At 37.8% G+C, this 19489-nt stretch overlaps 1 protein-coding gene across 1 annotated transcript; it reads right to left on the reverse strand.

Annotated features, from left to right (window-relative positions):
* Positions 1 to 5213: 5213 nt before the first annotated feature.
* LOC6563036 (probable aminopeptidase NPEPL1) lies at positions 5214 to 19234 on the reverse strand. The gene is made up of 6 exons (XM_001990164.2): positions 19048 to 19234; positions 16922 to 17946; positions 16705 to 16861; positions 14344 to 14520; positions 5647 to 5757; positions 5214 to 5573 (listed from the first exon to the last, which is right to left on the reverse strand). Exons 1-6 carry the CDS (start codon positions 19120 to 19122, stop codon positions 5442 to 5444), a joined length of 1677 nt encoding a protein of 558 aa, XP_001990200.1. The 5' UTR covers positions 19123 to 19234; the 3' UTR covers positions 5214 to 5441.
* Between the last annotated feature and the right edge of the window lie 255 nt (positions 19235 to 19489).

The raw sequence follows: 19489 nt of genomic DNA on the forward strand, positions 1-19489 counted from the left end.
GCCCAAAAGCAATTTGAATATGTTCAATCCCTTTGCATGACCTTTTTTTCAACGCCTTCAAGCTCTTTTTGTCCTGACAGTCTCCAAAGACCAGACACAAGAAAATATATATATTTATATATATGAAAATATACTTGCAACCTCGAATAATATGCTGCAACATAAATTGATGTTATTATCTGGCAAGCATGAACATATACAATAACCATATTGATGATAAGCAGCTCGTTTCTTGTTCTACCTGCAACTTTCAACATTTTTTTTTTAAATATAAATTATGCAAGAGTTCCAACTTTGTGACTTAACGTTGTTCACTCATTTTTAACAACAGCTTTGTTTAGATAACTGTTTTACCTCTAGTTTTTTAGTACATATAAGTTTGAAAACACCTTGCCAAAATTAATCTTCAATTTGTGAGGATATGCCTTGAAAAAAAATGTATAAAAATAATTTTAATTTATTTATTAATATAAAATGTATATTTTGATTTTCGAACTCGACGGCAAGTTGGAGAGCAGCTGAACTGCATCTCTCTGATGGGCAACCAGTTGGCCAGGACTTATTGCTATGGGTGGCAACGCCCATTGCACTCCAAGTGCAATCGAATTGCAAGCGCATCCTCCGATCACTCTTCTTCTACCAAGCGCTTCAGTCTCTCACGCGTACATTCACATTCCATGCGTTTTTCGGACTGTTCTTTGGCTTTAGCGCCACCTATGGTTGAGTGGACTCGATATCGTTACGAGTCCACTACATAGTAATATTTAAGTGATTATTTAAAGTACATTTTTGTATAATAAATAAAGGATTTATTAATTTGTAACTCATCGTGCTATGCTTTGTACTCATTTTTTTACAAATATTTTAAAGGATCGTCAACGTAATCAGACCTGCTGACAGAGATGGAAAAAGAAAACAAATTCCGAATAACAATAAAACAATGCTTTAAAGCGAGCCTTACAATGAACGAATAAGACGAGTTTTACACCTGACTAAATATGGAAACTCTCGTGTAACTTTCGATCGAATATACCCCTTCCTTCAAGGGAATTTATATATTTATTCAAATATTTGTTATATTTAATTATTTAATATGTAATATATAAAATGTATTAAGTTGCATATATTGTATTTATTAATTATAATCTTAATTATTGTATTTGGCATCCATTGAAGTCGCAGAAGTCACATTGGGGTCATCGCAGTAATAATACGTTTAATATTACAATCTAATTCTTAAGAACCTGAAAGTATTTTTTTATTTTATATATATATAATATGATCATATGAAGAGCCTTAAAGAAAACTCTGTAATTCGATAACAATAGTAAATATTTATGTAAGAATGAACATGAATTGCAAATCCTCATAATTTGGGCATAGGAGTCCTCGGTCGACTCTTGATAGCTTTCGGTATGTTTTCTCATATCTCTGTCTCAATAACGCAAGAGAGAATAGAAAAATGCATAGCCCTGAGCAACACCGGAACATTGTTAGACAGAGCTGTTCTCGCTTAGTCGTTACAAATTGTTCAACTTAAAAACATTATAGAAAATTTCCAATTACCAAACCTTTGTCAAAACTGGCAATTATTGTTTAAAAATGTTCTGGCCACAAAATTAAAACCACATTTCAAGTTGAGAAACACAATTTTCGATCGAAATGCATTTAAAAATGTATTAGCTAAACACTTTGTTAAATGTAACTACTTCATTTAAGTTTAAAAAACACATTAAATAAAAATATTAAATTGTGAAGAGGTTATAATTGTAAGGCCAGACAGCTTAAAAACATAATTGTTCTATTTATGGACAAGTAAATAACATGCAATATATAACCATAAATTGTTGTGTTCGCAATTGTTGTATACAATTTCATAGACAACTTAGTTGTTGCCTCTCATACCCACTATATATTTATAAATATATTTTATAAATTTCTTTGCCAACATGAAATCATGATTCGTTTAAAATATACACACTCTACGCGCACACACACACACACACACACACCCATACACACAGCATAGATGTAACAGCCTCGATTACGCTCCCAGCGGGCTGCAACCATTCGAGAGGAAAGTTTTATTATCGGCTGCGTTTGAGAGGCAACAGAAGCAACGACAGCAACAACAGAGCAGCTCATAAAATATGTTTGCCATCACACGTATACACAGACACACACACACACACAGACACACACACATTGCTCTTGTTGTTGCTTTATTCTTCATTTAACAGCATGCCCTGCGGGAAATGCAGCCACCTACCGCCCACCACCCATGGAGCATGTTTTTTTTTTGTATACTTTTTTTTGGCTATGCCTCGCTGCCCTGCCCTTTTTTATTAGTCGCTGCTTTTGGGCTTATTATATTTTGCTCTTACACCCATTTAAACCATTTTACAGTAATTTTGCTTATAGCTAATTTTAAGCTATTGCCGTTGGCCTGCAACAAGCCAAACACCGAGTCCTAGTCCCAGCACAGCTGTACAGCGGCTTTGTGACAGGAAGGCCACGCCCCTTCAAAATTCAAGATTGCTTCGGTCAGAGATAAATGGCTGTTTCTGCTTAGCAGAGTTTGTACATATATATAACATAGGGTATTTTGAAGTTGACTAACATTCTCTTAAATTATCTCCATTGTTTTGTTTTGGTTTTTTTATGACAGCTATTGGTCCGCTGAGAGCAGTGCGCGACTTAAGTTATGCTACGGTTTTTGTTTGCCATGCCACAAAGTAGGCTACATAATTTAGCTAATTTTTTATTTATTAAACTTTTGGCATCCATTAGTTGGCAGCGCTGCTGCTGCTACTGCGACTACGGCGCGTACTGAGGCCCAAAAAAACTTTCACTTTATAAATTGACAATTTGTTTTGTTTGCGTCATAGTGCTTGGGAGCGTTGAAGTTATTATCTATTTTTCTTACAGCTAACTGGGGAATTGAAATCAACAACAAGAACATGAACCGTGGCTTCAGCAACGTTGTACATTATTCAACAACTTGCATTGAGACGACAGAAAACATTGCTTGGAGCAAGATCTCTGTCACTTAAGGTGCGAAAAAGAATAATTTATTGGTGCTGAATTTGTGCGGATATCCAACCAAGCCAACTGGCAACTTGTGCGCACAGCTTAAATGCCGTGCTGGGGTTAAGCTGTCCAGGCATTCAGTAACAACAACAACAGCAACAACAACAAGGCTATACAGAAAGAACAATGAAAATCACAACACACACACACACACACATAGGCTGGTGGCTTGGCCCGAGCAACAAATTCTAATATTGTCATTGTTATTGTTTTTGGCTTTAGTCGGACTTAACAACACACACATCCGCTTGACTCCAAATTGAGTAAAAAAAAAAAGCCGAATACAAACTTGTGGCAGCGCCAATGCGGCAAAAGTCAACTGCTGCATAGGGAGACCAGCCATGAACGATGGACGATAGCTATCCCTTGGAGAGTTCACTCGGCGGCGCTGTGTGTGAAGATATTTATGGCCACTGGCCACAGCCAACAGTGTCATCTTTCGCCTTGAGGCTTTGACTCTTTTTTGCCGTAAGCCGTTTAAGGTTCAATACGCTTCAATACGAACGCATGTGTTTGGTCAATTGTTGCAGGCAAAGTGGCGCATGACTGATATGCATTGGCTGCTGCATGCAACGCAGGGTTTCAGGGCCACTGTTGGACGGCTAACAAAAACATATTCAATTGAAAAGTGTCATGCAAATATGCCCCAACGAGACCAACAAAAACAACTACAACATATGTTGCTGCAGATTTTTGGGATGACAGACATTCCGTCTATAGATGTACGAATGTAAATCATTCATTTGTGTTTTGATTTATTGTAGTGTTAAATAATAATAAATATGCTGCTAATAAGCAATATGCAAGCATTAGTTTTTGAAAATTGATCAGAAAATGGGGACATTTCTATAAATAAATAATAAATAAAAAATAATAAATAATAATAAATAATAAATAATAATAATAAATCAGTCAAATAATAATCATCTTTAAGTTGTGTTATTTATTTTATTTATATATAAGTAGATTTTTTGTAATTTTTGCACTGTTTCAGGGTTAAATTGTCTCGGCTGTTGATGTTTCCTTCCGCTTCATAATGTACTTATATATATTTTAACATATATTACTTACCTTAATATTTAATAATTATTCTATATTGAACACTTTAGATGCAGTTGCAGTGCCATATATCATCTTGCTTACATTACTTGTTTATGCAGCAAAAGAAGCTGTTCAAATTAAAAACAATTGCAGCCATGTCTGCACCTGAGATTTAGAGTCGTAAACATCGCAAACTAATCGTGTATATGTATGTACGTGTGTCACTGACAAAATACACATTTGGTAAATCTACACACACCATTCCATTTCCATTTTGGAATCCATGGCCTTGCTGCTGAGTTGCACATTGCTTGCGCTGCTCCTTTTTCAAGGTTTTACAAATCACCAGCACTTAGGTCTGTGCTCACCTTGCTCGTTGCTTACGGCACTCACTAATGAAAATAAACGTATTTCAAGCTAATTAAACAATAAAAGCGCAAGAGTGCCGTCCCACACGGAAAGAGAATGAACTAAAAAAAAAAATAAAGAGAAATGAAATAAGGTAAATTGTAGGACGAAATGAAATTTAGCAAATGCAACTGCAACAGTGAGTTGAATTTAAGGGAGTCGGGCAGCAACCGAGCCAGAGCCAGAGACAGAGGCGTTGGGCGTTTCTGTGAATCTGTCTCTCGCGCTGACGCTGGCAGCTGACAAGCCCGTGGGAGTGGAGTGGAAAGTAGGCAACTAAGACGACGACGCGAGGACGCAACGCCGCGTGGCACACTGATGTTGCAATTTAATTTGTATTGTTAGCTGTTGTTGACGTTGTAGTTGTTGTTACTGACTTTGGGTTGTTGTTGTCGACACAATTGCAGCCGCATCAAGTTGATGATGATGATGATGAATCCACTTAAGCGCCTGGCACTGGTACAGGTAACAACTGTAACAACAGCAGCAGTCTAATTGAACAGCAAAGGGGTGCGCACAACAACGGCAGCCGTCAATCATTTTGCATGCATGTGTGTATTGGTGTGTGTATGTGTGTGTGTGTGTGTGTGTGTGTGTGTTTTACAATTTAATCACTCAAGCAAAGCCCACACACACAATTAATGTGACAAATGCTAATCGACAGCTTTGAAGTGTTTCGTTGAATTTTCTTTTTATTGCCATGCAGCTAATTCAATTGACATTTGAACTTCGTTTCCACTTATTGCATGCATATCTTTGCATATATACCTATATAAATGTGTGTGTATATATATATATATGTGTTTTCTCTCAGTGTATGTGTGGTTTTTGTTTTGTTTGTTTGTAAACTTGATTGAAATGCAAAATCGCTTGGATTCCCAGCAATGCCATTGTGCGTAACATTAATCGCGGCACATACGCTTCGAAGGCGGCTCCTCGTCGGTGGGCGCAATCGATTGCAAAAGGGGGCAACTCGTATGGCTGCCAAACAGGGTGAGGAGCAGCGCGACACCGTAGCCTGTGGCACGTTCGCCCTGCAAAACAAAATTTACAAACAATGAATATTGGCATGATGCTGTGTGCAAACTAGCTGCGACAATTACTTACGCAATTCACGGGCGTGGCCATATCGACATGCATCCAAACGCCCGGATAGTCAAAGCCCAAGTGAGCGGCTACAAAGAGGCCGGCGCAGGAGGATTGCGCATTCTGCCGATCCTGCAATACAAAAATGACAACAAATTTATTGAGCAACAACAAGGAAATTGAAACGCATCGAATAAACCAAGTAAGAATGCTGTAGTCGACTACGATATACCCAGCTGTTAAATATATACTAGACTTGGGTAATTCTTATATATATATATATTCGTCAAGCGGGGACAGTTGTCGATAAAATGATATTGAGTTAAGAAATGAAGTTGAGTTAATTAAATTAAGCACAGGAGAACTTATATTCCAAATTTGAACTCAGAAGGATTGACGGACATGGCTGTTTCACCTGAACAGTAATTTATATTGAGGTGGTTGGAGGTGTTTGCTTCTGCCTGTTAAATAGAAACTTAAAACGTAAATTTTTCGATTTCATTTCAAAAATACGTGTTTTCAACTTTTGATGCATAATCAATATATATAAAAGGGACTTCATAATGGTGGAAAAAATTCGGACTTTGGACAATTATTGGCGAAGATACAACAGTTTGGGTTCGGAGTACAAATATATATATTATTATTGAAGAGGTCAAACCGTAATAAAAATTGCATTACTTGAACTCTCACTGCAAATATTTAACAGGGCATCAAAAAGAAGTATACTTGTTTTAGTCATGCTTAAGCCCTAGGGTATACTAAAAAAAGACACCATAAAAATGCAACAAGTAAAACTTCGTTGCATCTTTGATATTAAAAAGTACCCTGCAGTGCAGAACAGCTATGAACATGAAAGATATATGGATAGATATATATTCCTACATGACACATATATATATATATATATGAGAATATAAATATATACATGACTATGTGCTAATGCTCAAATTATGTGTGCCTTGCAATGGCAGTTACCCAGTACCGGAAACTGTCGCTATACTAAATTGAACGGAAATTACAACGCTTGAATGGTAAAAATATAACAGTGGCCAAATTGCATATTTTTTAACTCACTGCAATGGAAGTAATAAAGTCGATATGTGCTGTACTAAAAGATTTGAGCCATAAAGTTCTTAAGAGTTATTTCAGTTGAATTTACTTATAGACGCACATAAGCATTATAAATGCCATAATATAGATTAATAAATATTCTGATAGGCATTATCAAAAATGATTAAGGATGCTGCAGTTGAGAGAGAGAGCCCACCTATGAGATACCCTGAACTCAGATGTTAAATATATTATTGTAATTTTATCACTAAAAAAGATTCTTTGTTCATACACAGACAGTCGGGCATGGCTATATCGACTCGGATGTTGATCCTGATCAAGAGTATATGAGGTCAGAGCTGTATCCTTTTGCCTGCTGCAACTGTTCTACCCTTTTCATAATTATAATTTTACTTATGATTTATATATAATTACTGATCAAATTGCTTTAGTTTGAGATACAAAAAAAAAATGGTTAATTTTCGTAAAAACTTTGCAATGCAATAAATTAGATGCATGGATTTGTTTTACTTGCAACTACGAGACAAAATATGAGTTTCTGACCCACTGTGCTGAGCAGCACACACACACATATAAAATAAACTAATACACATACATCTACTTATAGAAGGGCTTGCTTGACTGCTGGCCAAAAAGAACTCATCCAACGAGCAGAGCTCAGGAGCAGGAGCAGTCAGGACATCCAGCGGAACAAAAACAACAACAACAAAAACAACAGCAAATGCCTGCATGACAACGCGTGATACCCCATGATGAAAATGACGCACACACACACACACACACACACACACATAGAACTCGAATAACAAGCCACAAGCATATAAATACAGGCAACACGAAAAGTCTTCCGTTATGAAGCGGAAGTTAGAAGTCCATTGAAGACAACGATTCACGTTGCTTCTGGTTTTGTTTTTTTTTTTTTTGTTGTTACTGCACTAGTTGTTCTATTGTTGTTGTTGTTGTTGTTGTTGGTATTGTTATCATTATTGATATTTTAGTTGCTTTCGGTGGTCTTGTGTCCTTAACAACAAACTTTCGCTGACTTTCTGATCAAATTTGAGTTTTGTTTCATTTGCCCCCAAAAACTACTAAAAACCAATAACTCCGCAAAGAGTATTTGGTGCACAACTGTGGCATGTGAGAGCAATCGGATTTGTTAGTTTTAAAATCTAATCGAGATGTTGTTAACAAATTTTAAGTGTAATAATAATTAAATAAATAAAAATAGTTGTGTAAAATGTAGCTAACTTTCGACGTGGCTTAACTAGAACTGTGTAGTTATCAAAATTCAACTCGCACAACTCGACAATTTGTTACACCAAATATCAAATGTTTTACAAAGTTTGCGTTTTGTCCAATGGAATGTGATTTTAATTAAATGCTACCAGTTGGTTTATTTTGGTTGATGGTCAGGTGTTTGAGGCACACGCACTCTCATTGTCTATGGCAACACGGCTGAGATGGAATCAGTTCAGTCAACCGACTGTCAATTTGGCCCGTGCGCTTTCATCAATAATGGCAAACATTTGTCAACATAATGTCATTAGCATTGATTGCATTACGCAACGCATTGATTGTGCGAACCTTTTGTAAATAGCCAAACGCGCACACACACACACACACACACACACAACCACACAACACACAGCCACACACACACACACACACAACCACACAACACACAGCCACACACAGACACCACATATCAAGTTTGAACAACGGGTCGACGACGACTAATTGCGGTTAACTACGTGACCAACCCCAAAACGCCCAAGATCCCCTGTCCCCCTTGATTCTATGTCGCATGCCCCACATCCATAGCCATAGCCATCAGTGCTGCCAAATGCCACGTGTGTCACATACCAGAAACGATGCCAATTTTTGATTTGATGCTATCCGCCGTTGAAAGCGACGCATTCCATTTACGATTAACGTGCATTTTAATTAGCAGTCAAAATTATCGCACTACGCTGCATGCATTAACGACAAGCAACAGCCACAACTATCATTCGAAACTTGACGCCTATAATTAGATACTCAATTTAACTTCACTTAAATGTTGCTAATTGAAGACCGCATTTGTATTAGATTCAGGCAGCTCAAAATAATCATTTCAGCATCAAAGTTTCGGATTTGTAAATCCATTCAGATCGAATATCAATATAAGAATAAGGAAATTTTATGCCTTTAGCTCTTATGTCTCTGCAATTTGCGTGTTCATTCTAATCAAGAATGGATATTTATTATTATTGGGGGAGGGGAATTGCACCGCGACCTATTTGATCTATTTGTGCCCCCTTCTAAGCCTATAGCTCTTCCATCAGCCCCAGCTCCCGCACAAACAGTGAGGATCTTTGTTGGGTTCAGGTCTTCTATGTCTCTAAAACTCGAACCATGCACCCCTAGGATGCTGCGTCTTCTTCAAGAATGGGTATAGTTTATGGAATGTATATACTTAAAGAATTTACATATTTCGCATAAAACTATATCTTATTTAACCAATTTTTATATAGGTAGTAACCATACCTACTTTCAAATTCCTACCCACATTTAAGGTACACTTCTATCATTCAAAAATCATTCCTAACTTCAAAATCGATGTTAATTTTTCGTAAATAAAATGCAAACATTTTCAATACTAACACAATGTAAACCGTTATAGATTTTAATTGTAGAACTTATTTACTTGATTGCTGACAGTTTAATTGTATTTTAATTATTTTCCAAGCAAAATTGTTTACATTTTTTGTTCTCAGTGACACAAGCGAACAGACAACTTAAACAAACCGCAAAACAAAGAGTGAAAAAATGAAAACGAAAAGAAACTCAGTACGAAAGCGAATTAATAAATGAAGAAATAGCCGAAGCGTATTGGTTTGGTAATGAAAAGAATTATAATTAGTGGACTGCAATTTTAATTTGTTTTCTCGCACTAATCTTTCTTTAAATGCACACACAAAAAAAAAGGAGAGAACAGTTTATGTAGTGATTTAAAAAATGTGCGCCCACATTAAAGGGTTCGTTAAATCTTGAAAGCAGCCCGACTTAAGATAAGCAGTGTGCTTGAAGAAGATTACATCAATGACAGGCGTACCACTTGCCACGCCACACTTTTCAAGTGGCGCATCGTGCGTCCTGAACCCGCCCCAAGGAGTCTCTCGCTGCCTCCGGGCATCAATATATTGGATGCCTTTGACTGCCGACTGTATTCAGTATCAATTACACATTCATTCAATGGGCGTGAGACGGCATAACACAGATTTTGCAGAGACTAAATCGATGTCTGAGCACAGCAGCACAGCACAGCACAGCACAGCAAAGCAGCGGGCTGAATGTGAGAACCGTTTTTTATTCAATTTTCCCCTGATGTCACAGCAGCGCTTTAAAAAGTTTGTGCTTCAGGGCCAGCCAGGCAAAAGAGCAAAAGGAAAATATTAGAAACAGTCAATGCAAACGGCGGCCGGGTTTATTTTCATTCTCATCTCCGCTCTCCTATTAAGTTTATATATATTTTATTTTTTTTCTTGCCTAAGAGACGTGCAAAAGTTGATCGGAAACCGACACATAACAAGCGGAAAGATTTGTGTTAACAAAGTCGCCGGAGTTGCTGAGTAGTCGCCGGTCTCTTACCCCCGCCCGTAAGTAGGCAACGGAAATCGCGGGGCATTGCGCAAATTACGTGACTTACGGTTGACTTACTTAGTTGAAATCTACATTTAAAGCACTGAAGCACTAAGCTCGAGCATTATTTATAAACTGTTGGCATTATTTAATCAAGAGCACAAAAACAAAAACCATATTTGGCGCCTTGAGGTCGCTGCGTAAAAGTGTATAAAAATACACGAACACATAAAAAACTTTTCCACATAAAAAGTTCAATTTAATTCATAAAAAAGCGTAAAAAGTCGCCGTACAATTGAATTTAAAATGTTACCGCTTAATAAAAATTTACCAACTGCGATTCAGGCAAACGAAAAAATCAACAAAACATAAGAAAGAAAGAAAGAAAGAGAAAAACAAAAAACAAAAAAACAAAAACAATAAGTGGGAGCAGTTATCCTGGGAAAAAGCCTTCATTAAATACTCTTTTTGCTACAAATTACACTGGCAACAGGTTATATAATAACCATAATCTGACCTGATTACTTAAATTATGCATAAAACTATCCATTACTCCACAGCTTCTGCGAAAGTTATGCATATTAAATAAATACTTTTTTTATAATACTTAAAGGAGACGATGGATGGATTTTTATTTACGTTGCCATGCATTTTATGATCAAATGGGCTTTGTTTGAGTATTAAAAACAATGAAAGCAATTACGCATACGCCGCATGATCCACACAAAAGACAAAAGCCGCAACACGTTGCTTTTGCTCCCTGGTTGGGTTTATCTAAAATTCATGCTATGTCCTCTGTCCTGTGGACGAGCAGAATTTTACGATTTAACATAAAAATCAATTACCAACACTGGTAAAATTTCACAGCCATAAAATTTGAGGAACTTTGCCGACGGATGCGAACGTTGATTCTCTCGATGCTTTCGTTGTTGCCTCAAAATTGTGAAATAATTTGAAACGTTTAAATAATTTTATTGTTCTACTTCTTGCTTTTGCGGTTAGTCTTAGTTAAGGTTTTTATGATACACAAGTCGTGTTTGGTGATTTTTTTATTGCGAACTATTTAATGAAAAGAATATTACGTCATCAAAAAAAATATATTCCCGTAGAATTTTTTAAATTTATTTTTAGTTTGCCTACTAAGGAAAAACGTATTATATCTGTATACCCTAAACGCAGTAAAAATGGATAAAAAAGTGATGTGCAAAAGTATATAACAGGCAGGATCAACAGCCTAGTCAATAAACCATTGCCTTCTGTCCGTCGGTATGAAAGCGTGGATCTCATAGACAATAAGATCTAGAGAGCATAAAATTCTCGTTTTTTAATAACTGATCCCGTTCCCTGCAAACTAAAATCAATAAAATACCAGTTTGAGAATTTTCTTTGAATTTGCTCACTTAAAACCAAAGTACATATTATCATATTATCTGCAGTCCTCGTAGTCCAATAACAATTTAAACGCTATTTTGATCAATTTTTTGCTCTTCTATCACAACACATAATCCACAGCTGTGAAAATTCCCTTGAATTTGCATTAAATTTCTATTTAAAAATATAGATACGCGGTTGCTCATCGTGTTAACCGCAACCACGACAAGGCTAATGATTGACTGACACACACACAGAACAAAACACAAATCACAAACGACGCACAACAAATTGCAGTCAGTTACTTAAAAGCCAGACTAATGGACAATCCACACCCATGCTAGCTAACCAAAACAAACAAAAAAAAAAACACAACCTGGCACCAAATGCTCGTCAAAATGAGCCAGCCAAAAACAGGATGTTGGGGGTACAAAAAAAAAAAACAAAAAACCAAAACAAAGCTGCCTCGAAAAGTGCCGCCAACAACATTCATAATCCGTCCATTTAGCGGGTGAAACTAGCGTCGAGCGGCAAAAGCGCAAAAAACTCATGTAATTTGAACGCAACTCGTGAAAATTTGGCTGTTAGCATTCGTAGAAAGAAAAAAATAGATTGTAATTTGTATACTCTATCAGAGGGAAGTTGACTTCATTTTGCCACAAAAAATTGAATTGGCCAAAATCTCTATTCCCCCTATAAGTCACCATCTAAACAAGCTCTATATTGAGCTCAAGTAAGTAAATAATCCAAATTGAAGGGTTATAAAAAGTATCACAAAGTTGTTTTATTTAGGATCGTTAAAAAACTTATATTGTATTATGCTAAAGCTGACATAGTTCTGATCGATCACATTACATTGTATTATGTTAAAGATATTTTTTTATAGACAAATATATTCAGAAGGGAATGTAATCTTCGTCTTGCCCATGGATAGCTCTGTTCTGTCTGGTTTTTCTTGCTTGTGGTCCTGATTTGACTTTTTTGCATTTAACGTTGAATGCGTTTTGAGTTTAAATCACTTTATCACAGGCACATTGACAAAGTGAGCTGATGTTGCATCAAATGCAGACAAGGGCGTTACTGGGCAGTCGTGTGGCTGCTTTGGGGATGGGTGGGAGGTGGGTACTACGTTACTGGCAGTTGCTTGTTTTTTTTTTTGCCACTGGAGACACAAACAACGAACGCGAACGAAAAATCAAAGAGCCAAGGCAGGTGATAGGCAGATGCGACTGGCGAACTGGAGGGTGGGAGCGGGGTATAATGGCCAAAGGCAGAGACAGAGGCAGGCCATAGCTGCCACGCCACTTGACCTCTGTGGCACCTACGCACCCAGCCGGTGCACGAATGACGAGTAACAAGAAACGTGGCACAGGGCAACCGGGTTTTCCGACAGTCGCCCATGGCGTGACAATGATGAATGACCATTGATCCGAAGCGTTTTAGACGTACAATAAGGTAACTCGATTTGCTTGCTCTGTCCGGGTGTAGCTTGGGGGCCCACGCACAACAGCTACCAGTTTTGACCACCATCCAACCAACCCAACAACCCAACCACCCACCGCAACCCCATTCCCCAATGCAAACCATTACTTTTATCAAGTGCCTGCTAGCGTAGATTGAACGCCAAAGTTTTTGATACATGTTGGAGCTGGAATTGGAGCATGTGTGTAAGTGTGAGTGTGTCTGCGAGTGTGTGTTGTGTATGTGTTTGTGTATGCAGACTGGCATAAATCACTGTAATACTAATCAATCTTTAAACCGAACATGACGTCCATCATTTTTCGCAACAATGCGGCGGTAAAAAATAATAAAAAATCGGAGAATAAACATCGACTGACCATGATAAAGTTAATTAAAAAACTGTATTACACATTTCTGCAAAAGAAACAAAAAATGTTGTGTGTTTGCCAGCATGTGTGCATTTTAGATGAGCAATAAATATATCCTTAGATAATTTTCTTTTTATTTTACGAATATTGAAGGAGAGTAAATAGAGTCTTAATAAATGAAGCACAAAATGCACAAATAAAACGAAAGAAATGAATAAGGCATATCAATATCAAATTAAAGATTACTGAGTTTGCAGTGTCAATAAATAAAATAAAAATAAATAAATATATACTAACTGATTCATAGTCTTTTTGCCTTCTCTTTTGACAATTTAAACACAAATTCACATACGAGTATATTATTTTTTTACAAAAAAAATTCCAAGTTTCAGAGTAATAAAAAAAATATCGAAATTGGTCGCAGTTGAAAATAAATATTATTGTCGTGTTGTTACCGGGAGATTTGAAATACCAAAAAAAAATGTTGGATGCTAAAAAATGTTTACGACTTTTTTATAGACATTTCTAGATAAGCTCGAAAATAAATTGAGACAATCTAGGGTTAATGAGCTAGAAAACATAAAAAAAAAGCGTTAAACTTATTTTGTTTGTGACTAACTTTATAAGAAAGATTCAAAACAGAAAACACTTTCTGTTATTTTTGTCACTTTTTCCGTAGTGAAATGAAGTAGCCAAGGAAAATTGGCGACTATTTAGACAGAGTATAGATCTTAGATTCCGACAGATTAAAGATATAAAAGTTTGTGTGTATTTTTTTAATGTATGCACTTTAATTTGTTAAGATTATTTTTTGGGTACTTACCGCCACAGAGTTTTTCATATCAGCAATGGCCGATGCAAATTCGGAGAAATGCAATTCAGGACAATAAATAATGGGCGCCAATAAATCGCCGGATTTGCGACCGGCTTGCAATGCCTTCGATTCCCAATGCTCCGAGTTTGTCAATATGGCGCCATGATATTTGCCTGTTGCAACACCCTGCAAGACACAAAAACAACAACAAGTACAAAACAATTAAATATGTATGCAGAGATATGTGGCACGAAATGGGTGAAACATATCGCTTTAATGGGCGACCATCTGAACTGATAGAAAACATGCAATATTCAAGTGAAGGCTAACAATAAAACTGTACAGTAACTATCGTTAAGGTGCCAACATGGTTTGCACTATGGACAGAGACAGAGAGACTGCTAGAGGGAGACAAACAGAGAGAGAGAGAGAGAGAGAGCTATAGAGAATCTAAGAGAAAAAAGTGCAGGGAAGTGGAGCGACGATGCATGGTTGCCTGCCAAAAATTGCAAGTTTCCGACGCGACCAGCAATAAAAAGGTGCAAGGTTATTTAGCACAAGCAACACCCCAAACAGCATCAGAGCAGGACCAGTCGCAGTTGCAGGAACAGGAATACGAGCAGAGGCAGCAGCAACAGGGGGCAGTCGAGCACTGTTAAACTACAGCTAGACAAATGAAAGCAAAAAACACACACACACACACAAGCACAACAACAGCAACTATAACAACATTTGGTGAAACAAGCCTTGGCTACATAAAATGTAAAGCACAAAAGTGCTCGTTTTTGCTCGTTGGTCGCTTTACAAATGCCCTTTCAAATTTCGAGCAATTGAAATAGTTGAAAGGATTTTTCCATTTTTAAATTCAGTTAAACTAATATAGTTGATAAGTTTGACCTACTTTAAGTACTTTTTAGCTGGCCTTATTTCAAAATATTCAAATGACCTCTAAGAAGCTTTAACACCTATTTTCCAAACTCGAGGCTAAAAATTGCCTTTGGTTTCTATTAATCAATGCAAATTTAAGAACATTAAAATAACTAATATTTAAACAATAAATGTACGACAAAATTTGTTTAAGAACGAGATAAATTACTTTTCCATTATATCAATTTATTACCATAATATATTTGGAATGAATTTGTTTCAAAATGGTTGCATGCCACAGGTCTTTTCGAGTTCTGTTATTTCAGTTATGAAAATCACAATCATTTATTAAAGAAACAATAGCGCCAACTGTGTGAAGGGTATTTTCTAGACGCAATTTATACAGTTTCACTAGTTCTTGCCATTGTTGGTAGCTCGTTGTTTGTTGTTGCTTTTGTTGGTGTAGTTGCGCCGATGTTGGCAATTAATATTATTGCATGTTGCAAGAGTGTTTCGCAATTTTTATATGCACTTGTGTGTGTGTGTGTGTTTGATTGTTAGCAGAGTGTGTAATGAAATTAAACGCAACAAGCGTCACAACAAATTCTAAACAATTTTAGCAAAAATTGAAATGTTGACCAGATTCTAGTTTTGGTTAGCAAAATTGTGTCGTTTTTTACTGCTGCTTACACGAGGACATGAGTGCTCAGCCATTTTTTGCTTGTCCTGTTTGTAACGAGAAACAGTTTCGATTTATTTCCCATCGAACCACAAATAACGCAAATTGGCATCATATTTTAAGCAAATTGCATCCAAGATTTATGGTAATTGTGTCCCATCGCAGCAATGCCTCCCACTGCATTCGCAGACACCAGCAACAGAACACACCCAACCAGCCACCAACAACCACAAATCGGGTTTGCCTCGTAGCCTTTATTGTTGCAGATGTGCAACCGCGTCGACTGCTTCTCCTCTGCTGCTCTGCTACTGCTTGCTACTGCCTCCTACTGTTGATGCTGCTTCTGCTTCTGCATCTGCCGCCGAAAAAAACAAATTTGCAATTTATTTTTGCCAATTAACCTCGTGACTTTTATAAAGCGTGGCATAAATTTTACATTTAAGAAAAATTGAAAAACGCTCTGCTCGGACACGGGGTAAGCAATTCGTCACAAATAGAAACCATTTTGGGCAAAGGACTGGGAAATTTCATAAAATATTGATAGCATGAAGAAGAGCTCAAAGCCGAGATGAGCTAAAATAAGAAAGAGCTGAAAGCAAATAAAATACTTTGCAGCATCAGCCAAGCAGCTACAGTTAAATGAAACTGTCAAGAACCAAGTTGAGTGCTTTGGAGAGACAGAGCAGCATAGATTACAAAATGGATGATAAAGGCAATTAAATTAAAAGTAAAATCAAAGTAAATTGATTTTGAACTATGTAGATTAATCTGCCAAACGATGCTTAAATATCGTGCAGTGCCAGTCAAAACTAATTTTCACTCACTTGTGCACCCGTCAGTGTGGCCATATCGAGTATAATGTTCGCCTTGAGATCCTTGTTGGCAAAGCAAACGCCATCGGCGAGCACCAAACGACCCTCAGCATCCGTATTGTTTATTTCCACTGTACGGCCGGAGTACAGCGTGTGTATGTCATCGGGACTGCGCGACAAATAAATCCAAGTTATCGATGAGGACAACATTTATGACGGTTTCACTTACCGGGTCGCATTGGGGCCCACCGAGTTCTCGGCCAGGCAGAAGACGGCGTGCAGATTATCCTTGAAGCCACACTTGACGGCCACATAGAAGGCGCCGAGAATGGCAGCAGCACCGCCACAATCACGCTTCATGCCCGGCATGGCTGTTTTGCCCTTGATGCTCAGGCCACCGGTGTCATAGACAATGCCCTTGCCCACCAGCGCAATCGTTTCCTGTGCACCCTTCGGCTCGTGGGAGAGCACCACCAAAGCTGGCGGCACATCGGCCGCCTTGCCAACGCCATAGATGCCGCCAAAGCCACGCTGCTGCAGCTCTTCCCCACGTATTATCTGTGGCTGCAGCGACAATTCATTGGCAAATTCGGTCACATTCTTAACGAAGTGATCCACGTTCATCTCGTTGCAGGGCGTGTCGACAATGCGAGCGGCAAGACGAATACCACGTGCCGTTTCATGCAGGCACTTCAGTTCATCCCTGCTCAGAGGATCCGCCTGAACGCAGCCATCCTTGTCAATGACAATGAACTCCACATTGACCACTGAACAGTTGGGCTCGCCATCACCAGCATCGCTTAAGGGAGATTTGGCACCGTTCCCGCTGCTGTTGCCCGCTCCCGTTTTGCGCGAGTAGAGGGGAAAGGCACGGACAACGGCACAGGCACTGGCAAAGATATTCTCACGCTCGCAGACCAACACAACGCTCTCCTCGTTCACATTGAGCACATGATTCTTGACCAGGCGCGTAATCGAGTGAGCACGCGAGGCAGTATTATGTCGCGAGGCTTTCAATGGCAACGCTGCCACAGTGGCAACGTCCAGATAGAGCGAGCACTTATCCGTTGGCGCCGGATGCAGGCAGGCGATGGCATTCTTGAATGTCTCCTCGCTGACGCGCGGCTCCAATTTGCTAGCCAATTGGCTAAACTTGAGCAGATTCAAATGACGCAGCTGGCCAATGATCAGCACCGGCTGCACCTGCGGATCTGTGCAGGTGAGCGATGCATTAAACTTGATGTCCGTTGCCATCTGCAATGCGAATGGGAATATTAATCTTGATTTGTTTTCACTATGTGCTACCTGAACACCCCTTATCGGTAATAATTGTGTGTACTAGTCGCATTTATGATAATCCAGATTGCCACTTATAATCGACTTTGCACTGTAAACTTGTGCACATGACACAGTTTGATTGGAATTACTGATTTAACTCCTGTTCTAATCAGAGCGGCCACAATTTCAAATCAATATTAAATCTTAATACATAACATACTTTTAGAAGGGGTTATAATAGTTTCGTGATTAAATACGTCATACTATAAAAAAATTTTTTTTTTTTCAAAAACATTTGTTATTAAAAATTATTCAAAAAACAAAACAAAAACATCAAATTTCAAATTACAAATTGAAGGATTTCAAAAATGAATAATTAAACTAGAATTAAAAATATACAAATGAAACAAAATATCTGAATTGTTAACCATTTGTTAAATTAGCTAAGAAATATGGAACATTTGCAAATTTTACTTTTTCTAGGGTATTTAAAAATCGTTAGCTTTAAGTATGCTCATTTTGTCGCTAAGGGATTGATAACAATTAGTCATAATAATAAATCAAATACGCTTATCTATAAACACCAAAAATAAATAGGAGCGCTGAGGCTAATCAAACTAAATACGTATAATAACAATTAACAATTTGAGGGTGGCAGCTGTCGTATTAGGCACAGCCTGATAAGCTTCTACTACATAGCTAATAAAATGTGTGGGTCAGCTACGTCATCAACGCCATGGCGCATTGACATCGCCAGGCGACGTGACCTTGTAGTTTATGGCAAGCAAAAAAAAATTAAAATAAAGAGTAGACCAACAAGTGGGGCTTTGTACATTTTATGCCGTTGTGTTATTTTTGTATAGATGTACGTTTACTTATGTATATTTGTGCAGTCGAACGAAATAGATAGCGACGCTGACTTTTTATGCAAATGTCTTGTTTATTTTTAGATGTCAAATAACAAGCGTTCGCTCGCTTTGTTCGTAGCAACAACATTTCTTTGTCGCCCCCGTCATCATCCGTGTATGCAATGTATATTTCTTAGTAATATACATACGTATGTATGCATGTACTTACCTTTCCAGAAGGGCTGTGGCTATAGCTACGATGGAATATGCTGCGAATCGCCTTGGCGGTTTGCAAGCAACGCATGAATTTTATATACGTGAAACCGAACTAATTTTAGCTGTCGTCAACTCTTTGCAAACTTCGATGATGCTCTTTCGCCTGCAATTTTTGCCGGCTACCTCTACGATGATTATACCAAAATCATCGATACGTTTACTATACGATAGTTGTGTCACTTCAATATGTGCTGCCACACTTGGCGCACACAATCAAACACCGTAAACTATCTGGCAACGCCACTTCTTATAAGAATTCATTGAATTTGTTATAAATTTCTGAAAAATTTAACTGCGGCTTATCTCTTTCAAATATTACACGCATGTCAACGTATTATGTGAGCAAGTAAGCATAATTATAATAATAAACTGATACCACGACTTTGTTCATCTCT

The sequence above is a fragment of the Drosophila grimshawi genome, unplaced genomic scaffold (genome assembly GCF_018153295.1).
Source record: "Drosophila grimshawi isolate 15287-2541.00 unplaced genomic scaffold, ASM1815329v1 contig_311, whole genome shotgun sequence".
In the NCBI taxonomy this organism is placed as follows: Eukaryota; Metazoa; Arthropoda; class Insecta; order Diptera; family Drosophilidae; genus Drosophila; species Drosophila grimshawi.

Bases quoted from the DNA above. Each gene is read 5' to 3' on its own strand.
- LOC6563036 (XM_001990164.2), bottom strand. From the start codon at position 19,122: ATGCGTTGCTTGCAAACCGCCAAGGCGATTCGCAGCATATTCCATCGT. The intron at 17,947-19,047 runs GTAAGTACATGC...TTCGCATTGCAG, and splicing joins GCCACAGCCCTTCTGGAAAG to ATGGCAACGGACATCAAGTT. The intron at 5,758-14,343 runs GTAAGTACCCAA...TTTGTATTGCAG, and splicing joins ATATGAAAAACTCTGTGGCG to GATCGGCAGAATGCGCAATC.